This window comes from Elaeis guineensis, chromosome 3 (assembly GCF_000442705.2).
Source record: "Elaeis guineensis isolate ETL-2024a chromosome 3, EG11, whole genome shotgun sequence".
NCBI classification, from domain to species: domain Eukaryota; kingdom Viridiplantae; phylum Streptophyta; class Magnoliopsida; order Arecales; family Arecaceae; genus Elaeis; species Elaeis guineensis.
In genome coordinates this window covers 108,260,058-108,269,895 of record NC_025995.2, presented here as the reverse complement: position 1 = coordinate 108,269,895, position 9,838 = coordinate 108,260,058, and the positions used below count along the sequence as shown (strand labels likewise).

At 44.4% G+C, this 9,838-nt stretch overlaps 1 protein-coding gene across 1 annotated transcript; it reads left to right on the top strand.

The window, feature by feature from the left end:
• Nucleotides 1-3,823: 3,823 nt before the first annotated feature.
• On the top strand, nucleotides 3,824-4,535 carry LOC105041061 (uncharacterized). Its single transcript, XM_010917852.2, has 2 exons — nucleotides 3,824-4,083; nucleotides 4,163-4,535. The coding sequence occupies exons 1-2, from the start codon at nucleotides 3,930-3,932 to the stop codon at nucleotides 4,309-4,311; spliced, it is 303 nt and encodes a 100-aa protein (XP_010916154.1). The 5' UTR covers nucleotides 3,824-3,929; the 3' UTR covers nucleotides 4,312-4,535.
• The last annotated feature ends 5,303 nt before the right edge of the window (nucleotides 4,536-9,838 follow it).

Sequence of the window (9,838 nt, the reverse complement as noted above, 5' to 3'; positions counted from 1 at the left end):
TGCCGACCAAGCGAATACGTTGGCATTGGCCTTCAACAGCTCTATTAACTGTTGTTGCTCAGGGTCGGATAATTGAGATCCGACCCAGACCACTCGTTCGGGATTCTCCGCTATTGGGATGGAAACTAGCTGTTCCTCCGGTTTGCCCCATTCTTCCTCTCCCCGTTGGTCCAACTTGTCGATCGTCAGGGAGTCCTTCGATTCATTACTTCGAGCAGAGATTTAGAAGCATCGTCGAACGAGCTGTTGATCCCCACGCATCTCTCCGACTCTGTTTTTGATCGGAAATCGAATCAGCAGATGGTACGTCGAGACTATCGCTCTGAGGGCGTTTAGTCCGGATCTTCCAAGTATGACGTTGTAGGTCGAATGTACTTAGACGACCGCAAAGGTTAAGTGGACGGTGCTTTGTCATGGTTCAGTTCCAGCTGTCACGGGAAGAGTAATTTCTTATTCCACCGTGACAGCATCTCCAGCGAAATCTGCTAGGGGTGCAGAGACTCTCTCGAGCCGATCAGCCGACAGTCGCATTCGGTAGAAGGTCGAGTAGAACAAAATATTAGTCGAACTTTCACTATCAACAAGGATCCTTTTTACATCATAATTTACTATTGTTGTCAAGACAACAACAGCATCGTCATAGGGAGTTTGGATTCTTCGAGCATCTTCATCTGTAAAAGTAATTACATCATCTTGGCGCAGCTTCTTCATTGACTCCCCTCCAGCAGTCGTCCCCCGGTCCAGTCATTTTGAGATCATGTTGATGACCCCAGTCGTGGGCTGGTTGTTCGCTGCCTCTTCAGTCGGTTGGGGTCGTCAGTCGGGGACGGGTCGAGTCGGCGGGTTCCTTCAAAATTTTTCGAGATACCCTCAGCGTATGAGGGCCTCGATTTCATCCTTAAGTTGGATGCACTGTTCGGTGTTGTGGCCATGGCCCCGATGAAATCGGCAGTATTTTCATCGGTCGAGGTCCTTTGCCTTCAAAAGTGAAGGCCGTCGCAGATATTCCTCTCCTTCGATCTCCATCAAAATCTACGCACGAGGAGCAGAGAGAGGAGTATAGGAGTCATACCTGCGATGCATCGGCCTCAGACTCCACCGTCGGGGTGATCTCGGGCTCTGTTGCCGGGGCGATCTCGGGCTCTGTCATCAAGGTGAGACCTATTTGTCGGTCGGGGGCCCGCTAGGCTCGACGGGAGCCTGACCTTTCCTTCGCTTCTCCTTCGGGCCCTTTGTCTCGATCAGGCACCGGTCGGAAGCTCCTTCGTCTGCGCGTATGTATTTGTACGCGCGCTCCAGCAGTTCGGCATATGTCTGGGGGAGGGTCTTGTCCAAGGAGTATGTAAATCGGGACCCTCTCAGCCCCCTCTTCATGGCTGAGATAGCCATGTCTTCGTTGAGATCCCGAACCTCAAGTGTGGCCGCGTTGAATCGCGTCACGAAGTATCGGAGCATCTCATTTTCTCCTTGCTTGAGGGAGAAAAGACTGTCCGAGATTCGTGGCGGCTTCCGACTGGTGCTGAAATGGGCCACGAAAGAATGCTCGAGCTGTCCGAAGGAGTGGATACTTTCTGAGCGGAGGTCGGAGTACCAGGTCCTGGCTGCTCTGCGAAGTGTGGCGGGGAAGCCAATGCAGAAGAGGGCATTGGTTGCCCCTTGAATTGTCATGAGAGCCTTGTAGCTCTCCAAATGGTCAACTGGGTCGGTGGAGCCGTCGTAAGGCTCCACATGAGGCATCTTGAACCAACTAAGAATCGGCTCGTCGAGGATGAGTCGGGAGAGAGGTTGGGCGGTCTGAAAGTCGACGTCGTTCGAAGACTTCTGTCCATCCATCTAGAGCTGGGCAAGTCGACGGTCGATTTCTTCGAACCTACATTCGTAGTCGTCGATCCGTCGGTGTTGGGAGACCCCAGGGGTCGAGTCTCCCGATGAATCTGAGAGGGAGGCGGACGGTGTCTGCGGTCGCTTCTCCTTCCTCACTCGCTCCAGCTGGGAAGGAAAGGATCGTCGAGACCGGTGGGTGTCACGCTGTGGCCGCCTCTCTCCTTCTCGGTGGGAGTGCTGAGACGGCTGCTCCTGAGGAGGAGACGGAGACCGACACGGGCGTCGACGGCTGCTCCTGGGTGGCATCGGGTGCGCCGTCGGTTGCTCCACCGATGAGTGCGGCAACCGGATTGGTTGTTGTTGAAGGCTCTTGACTGCATCCGCAGCACAGTCATCTACTGCACGATCGTCGCGATCTGCACCTCTGTGGTCACCACAGGATGCGGAGAGCTGGGTTCCGCCATGAAGGGTGGAGGAGAGGCCTCTTCCCGACGGGAAGAGTGTCTCGCCGATCCGGTGGCTCTCGATCGCTGAGCCTTGGTTCTTGTCATCTCAAAAAGATTTTTCAAGCTCTGTGGAGGTCATGATCCTCTCCCTACCTGGCGTGCCAAAATCTGTTGCGGCCAATCCCCTCATCGTCTGATCATCGGGAACGAGCACCTGCAAGAGAAGTCCACACTGACTGGAGATACCTCCAACGGGGACCCTCCGATGGTCAAGTCAGAGAGGAGATTAGGCAATAGTAGAAAAGAATCAGGGGCTCAGCGGGAGAGAGCTGGGGGGAGAGAGAGAGAAAGAGAGAGCCCAGGAGCTTAGAAAAATCCCTCCCCCCCAACACTGTTGCCTTCCTCCTTTTATAGTAGAGCACGGCGTGGTCCCGCCATTAATGGCGCAGACAATCGGGGAGTTGTCAAATCATCGGAGGCTGTCAGAATCGTTGCGGACTGACAAGTCGCCGTGGACTGTCAAATCACTGGGGCTGACCTATGTCCTTTGCAGGATGATGCCCCTAGGGCGGTCACGTCGCATGTCCTTATCAGGACAGCAGCCCATAGCAGTCGTACGGCGTTTGGGGGAGCTAACCGACCATACGTCGGTATTCGGCTGCGGGACGTCGGGTGAAGATCCGGGGACACCATCGGCTAATCTGGCACATTGCGGGAGTCGGACGTCGGCTGCCACCCCCGCCCGACAGTGAGTCGGTAATCTGGGCTCCGCCGCTCGGCTAATCGGGAACAGAATGGGTCTACCCGACCGACACATCTTCGGTCGGTCAGATAATGTTGGAAGCTACTGTCGGCAGTCGTCGGTCGGTGCGGTCGGTAGAGTCGGGCGTCGGTCGGACAGATCCAAGGGTGAGTCGGCGTAAAAGGGATCGGTCGGTATATCCCAACAACTTTTTTTCAAGAAAAACTCAGAACAGCTTTGAAATATGTTTCAAAATTGTCATTTGAGTATTGATGGTGTAATTATTTCCATAAATGTCATGTTCCACCACGCATCTCAGTCTAGGAAATTTTCTTTCAATATCAGTGATAACCATGCTATCATTATAGATTCTTATGTTAAATTTGTTAGTTTCTTGTGTAAATATAGCAGATAATAGTTGTAACAAATTCAATAATTATTTTTTAATTACCTACATAATATCTTAAGCATATTCATATTTAAACTCGACTGTAGGTATTATGACTATTCATGTATGAGACAATTACGGGACACGCAATCAATCATAAGCTGGCTCATGAGTGCCCAAATTTGCATATAAAGATATAGAAATTTCCTTTAAACTTTCACGGAATGAATTTATTGGTTCTAGTTTGACACTACTGGGCTAGATTACATGACAATGGTCAAGTAAAATCCATTGTTTGGGCCTAATTCCAGCCCAATTGCCGTTGGTTCACAACAATGGTTCAGGTTCAAGTTGGGTCCGGTTCTTTTCCTAGAACCCTACGGTCTGTCGGTCTCCACATCCGAATTCCGATCCAGCCGGACCATCTCAATTGTAGCTCCGCGAAGAGGCAGCAAGAAGTCTCTCTGGGCTGCAGTGGATCGGGGAGAGAACGAAAGAAGAGGACGCGGCGGCGGCCAGAGGAAGAAAGATGAACACGGATATAACAGCAGCGGTGAAGCCGGAGTACCCGGTGGTGGATCGCAATCCTCCCTTCACCAAAACCGTCGCCAACTTCAACACCCTCGACTATCTCCGCCTCTTCACCATTACTGGCGTCTCCGTCACCGTCGGCTATCTCTCCGGTCAGTCCCCCCATTCTCCCCAATCATTTTTAGGGTTAGGGTTCGGGTTAAGATTTGACGATCGCTCTAATTCGTGCAGGGATTAAGCCCAACATCCGAGGGCCCTCGATGGTGACGGGCGGCCTGATCGGGCTGATGGGCGGTTTCATGTACGCCTACCAGAACTCCGCCGGCCGGCTCATGGGCTTCTTCCCTAACAACGACGAGGTCGCACGTTACAAGAAGTAGAGGGAAGTCTAATCGCCGTCGAATAATTTTTTCAAACTGCTTTTCCGGTTTTGCTGGTTGATTGTCTGTTAAAAGTCTTCATATGATGTTTATAATATGATGCTTCTGATTTGCTTCTATTATTAGAGATATACTTGCAAGGTCAAAAATTCGTAGCGGGTCTCAATTGTTATCCAATAAGTATGCGATTGCATCGTGTGAAAAATCTACCATGAACTTGAGTATGGATGGATGCTCTTGGATTTTGATGTGTTATGGATCATGTGAAGCTGTGTCTCAGACATCAATCTCAAGCCTGACGGTGGTTACTCGGGCATTTTCACATTGCCTATTCAAGAATGTTTTTCATGTTTTCTACTTGTAACTTTTTTTTTCTTTTAGATGATACATGATTGTTTTAGATTAATAGGTTGTTCATTGGGTTTCTTTTTGGTGCTCTTCGACATGGTTTTACATTGAGATATGATACTAATGCTTTTTTTTTTTTTGCCCCAATGCATTGATGAAATTTAATTCCCTTAATAATTGTGACAACGTTTGATGGTTACCTTTAAGGTATTGATAAAGCGCAAATTAACACTGTGTACACCAATAGTTCTAGTTTTCATTCAAGTCGAATTACCATATCTGGAATCCAGACAGTTCCAGATGCATCGTCAGAGTAAATCTGATCTTTGTATTGAGTGGTTTTACTCTGTGAATGGTTACTACTCTGCTTAACAATACTAGAGTAAGGATGTTGATCAAAATGCTACATTTTAGAGCAAGCTGTTGGCATGTTTCTGTCATCATTTTGTCCTCACAACTTGTTTTTGCACTTGGCAATTCAAGAGATAGAGTGTAAATGAAAAATGCAGAGAAACATTTTAGGGTTTCTTGCAGGATTCTCAAAGAGTTTCATCTTGAGATCCATGATTGCAGTCTTAGGATAGATCACTTTTTCCCGAAAACATTTGGTGCTTTAGCACATTTCAAAGATGTGCTGTTGTGACAGATCCAGTGTGAGGGAATAAACCATACAATAGTTGTGTTAAATCCCTTGAATTACCAGCTTTGAAATGCACCAAAGTCTTATTTTTGAAAGGATGGACATTCATACTTCATGATGGCCTATCAAATCATCCCCTTTAGTTTTCCTAGATGATTTGTAATGTTTAGGAACAAGAGCTCCAGAAGTTTCCTTTTATCGTTGATCAAATCAAGCAATAATTCAACGATGAGATTCAACACCATCTTGCACATTTTGCAGATTGGTAGGAGAAGAAATGAAGGTTGGTTCAGATTTTGTCGCCTTTGCTAATTGTTGTAGTGTGATTGCTTTATACATTGATGTTATGCTCACTTAACATACTAGGTATAGCTTTATATCCATAGCGAATGTTCATCCTTCCAACATTCTGTAATGCAAATCTTAAAACTTACACCTAGTTGTTTAAAAAGATGTTCATCACATAGTGTTATATGAAAGGAATGGGCCAGTCTTGTTTGTTTGATATGGGTTTTCGAGAGATAGTCTCCTTAAAGAATCGCCATATAGGGACAACAAAGTACTAAAGAAGTTACATTAATTCCCATATAGATGTCAAAAAGTGTAAGCATTGGCATGCTACAACCAACCGAGGGGATCTATGCTATCTTTAACCAAAATTAGCCATGTACAACATGAAAAACAGCCTTACCATCCTATTAGCTTGTTCAACCCTTTCATACCTATATCACCTACATATATATGAAGCCCACAAGATGCCAAATGGGGTGCTTTCAGCAAATTTCTTTTTGGCTGATTCTCAACAACCTAGACACTACAAAGGGAATATTGGAGCATTAGTTCTTTGTTCAAGATTAAAACCTAGGAATTTCTTCACATCAGGAGGACCCATAAAGTCACCGATTTGGAGACAGGTGTTTATGGTTTTATAGAGAAAGGAGCAAAATGAGGCTTGTAGAGGCAATGGAGTAACATCAATAGTTATAATGGAAAGTTTGAGTATAACTAGCATTCATCGAACCATCCCAAATTGGTCCATTCGGACGTGCCAAACCATATCGCTGGCCACTCGGCATGGTTCCGGCATAAACAATGGTACACCGATTAGGAGGGAGAAGAAAAGAGAAAACAAGAGAGAGAGGGAGGAGTGAAGGAGAGGAAGGGCCAGAGAGGCCATTAGCGGCCTATCAAGGCAACTGAAGGGTTGTCGAGGCCTCCTGAGCTCCGCCCTCCTTTATAGAAAGAAAAATAGAGAGGGGGAGGGGGAGGGGGAGGGGAGAGAGAGGACCAGAGGGAGTGGGAGTGGTCAGGGATGTAGGCAATGGCTGCCAGATGGCTGTAGAGGCCCCCAGAGGGTGTGATGTTTCTCCTCACCCTCTGTTGGATTGAAACAGAGGCGATCGTCCTTGTTTCGATCGCGAGTTTTATTTTTTTTGGTGATACACAATGAACCAAGGAGGAAAATCCCACTCTCTGGGGACCTCCGTGGCCCTCCAGCGGCCACTGCCAGCATCCTTGACCACTTCCCCTCTTTATCTCTCTTTGCTTCTCCTTCTCCCTCAATTCGCCATGTGGATTCGCGACATGCAAAACCATACTGCCAGCCAACCGGCATAACGAACCTTGAGTGTGACCAATTGCCAACTTATACACAGAAAGAACCTGAATTGAGCAAGAGTTATATTACCTTGATCCTAAGAAACTAGGAAGAGATGTTTCTACCTATTAGATCCAATAATTGATGAAGGATCTGTTTATGATCAAAAAGAAAAAATCATTTGCTTAAATAATAATATTATAATATGAAAATTGGCATCATGGAGAGGAGTCTTTCACCTGAAGACAATATCTTTATTTATGACTGAGACACATAAAGAGGGAATGCCGTTCACTTGTAGGAGTGGCTATCAGTGCAACACCTACTACATATGGATGAATTAATTATCAACATGTCTAATGATTATTTGAGGCAACCATCCTAAGAATGAAAATTCAACGATAAAGGTGCTAATCATATGACAATGTTCTTGATGAAGATTTATCACATGAGAGTATTATTGCAGGGTGATTGCTATCATCCTTTAACAATTCCAACTAAATAGGAGGGCATCAAAGGCATATTTAATATTTGTACCATGAAGAACTCTCGTCATATAGTTTCCATTCTCTCGCATGTAGCTCGAGTCTTGGTCAACATGACCCGGATCTGCAATTTTAAATGAAGGAGCTAACCTGGCCCAAAAACTCGACGGGTTAAGAAAGCTGTTGGTTGAACCAAACCAACCAATATTCTGGTAACTTGACCTGACATTACTAATTTTTTTCCTTTCCTTCTAAAGGAAGAGTTTTAAGGGTTGGGATGAAGGATTAGAGTTTGGTCAAGGTATTATTAGCAGTCACGTGGTTGAAGCATTTTCCCCCTTTTTGGGGTGGGTGGTGGTCAGTGGGGTTGGGTTGGGGAAGGGTGGAGAATAGCAAGTGGGTGCCTAGGTAAGGGTGGGATTGATGGGGCTGGTGGAGGGTGGTGATGGGGCAAAGGTAGAGCATGGTGGGTGCTGGTGATGGAGCATAGATGGGTTGAGGTGGAGGTCGAGATGGGTTAACAACCATAGTGAGGATGAGTGCTTTTTTGGGTTATAGTGCAAAGAGAGAGATGGAGGTGGAGATGGGGTAACGACCAAGTGAGGGTGAGTGCACTCTTCAGTTATAGTGCAGAGAGAGAGATGGAGGTAAGGATGGCTAGAAGATGAAAGAGGCAAGGAGGATCTGTTGGGATTGATGAGCATTTATGGAAGACTTGGAGGATTATAGATTGGAAATTACATGCGAGCGTAGCAAAATAGGGTATCAAGGGTTTGGAAGAGTGGAGATGAGATACTTGATAAGTAAATTGTTATTGTATATAAATTTTATTTTATAATACATATAATTTGAACAAGTCCAATTAGGCCCGCACAAAATTGAGTTTGACATAGTTACTAGTAGGGTAATTTGTGGGTCATTTTCTAGGTGCATTGGGTCAAAAAATTTGGCCCATACCCTGGCCTAATTGGGTTGAACTTGGATCAAATTCTAACTTATTGGTAGGCCTATGATTTATAAGTTTCATTCCATGCTTTCATTGATTAAGGTACAATTAGATTTGAGTCTTGATTTTAGTTCGGTAAAATTCTCAACCATTGGGATCCACCGTTAAATGCTACTTTTTGCTAAACTATTCATATATATTTTTTTAACCATCAATCATCATCATCATCGTCATCGCATGATGCTTATGTTAAATGATTGAGAATAAAATGGAAAGGTATATGATAACTCAAAAAAAAAGTTATGGAAAAAGGATTTCATAGCACTGATAGTGACTACATGTTGGAAAAGTTAAACCTAAGTACTGGGGATAACCAGACAAGGCATTTTGGTTCTGGTTTGTTTTAAAACATTAACAATCTCCTTTGTAATTTCTTGGGCATGATTTTGTTCTTCATTACGATAGTCAACCAAGAGGGAAAAAACTGTTATAAATGCCTAGTATCAATGTTATTTCACCCTCTACTTCTTTTTGAGACATTGTCCTAGTCATTCCACTCCATCTTTGAGCCATTTGCAGCTCTTTTCCGCAGTCTTATGGTCTTTGCATTGCAAAGGGCATTTCTGTGATTCTTTTTTGGAAGAATGTCTCTTGCATCCGTTTGATTGTTTTCTTGCCGCATTTTCATCTATAATAAAGACTCATGAGCTTCTTGTGGGGGCAAATGTTCATTTTGTTCCACCATGAAGTATTCTATTGTTTTCTAGTCAAGCTCTTAAAGCCTAAGGAGGGATTAATATTTTAAAGGGACATGAACAAGGATCCCAAGTCTCAGAACTTCATTTTATGACAATAAGGCAGTGGTCAGAAGCTTATCTGAAAATGGTCCTTCCATTTTAAGAAAAGAAAATGTTTAATATTTTAAAGGGACACGAACAAGGATCCCAAGTCTCGAAACTTCATTTTATGACAATAAGGCAGTGGTCAGAAGCTTATCTGAAAATGGTCCTTCCATTTTAAGAAAAGAAAATGTTTAATATTTTAAAGGGACATGAACAAGGATCCCAAGTCTCGAAACTTCATTTTATGACAATAAGGCAGTGGTCAGAAGCTTATCTGAAAATGGTCCTTCCATTTTAAGAAACAAAAATGTTCCTAACACAGCATGAATCATGTTCTTTTAGTGATATTTGAATTGTAAAGATATGTGTCCTTTGATTTCCACAGTTAAGACCTGATATTTCACATACTAAAGTTATTGACTCCATCATCATGCTAGTTAATTTTAAAATCCAAGTCATAATCCTCTGTGATAGTTTAGAGTAGATCTCAGTCTACTGAGAGTCAATTTTGTTCTGATTATAAATCCTCCTCCAGATAATAATTATTGTCTTACTAGCACATGATGAACAGGTGAAACTTTTCATGAATATATATTTGAAGATAATATATAATGCTTCTGGCTTATCATCCGATCTCTGAACATTACCAGTTTTACTAATGCTCTGGCA

Bases quoted from the DNA above. Each gene is read 5' to 3' on its own strand.
- LOC105041061 (XM_010917852.2), top strand. From the start codon at position 3,930: ATGAACACGGATATAACAGCAGCGGTGAAGCCGGAGTACCCGGTGGTG. The intron at 4,084-4,162 runs GTCAGTCCCCCC...TAATTCGTGCAG, and splicing joins CACCGTCGGCTATCTCTCCG to GGATTAAGCCCAACATCCGA.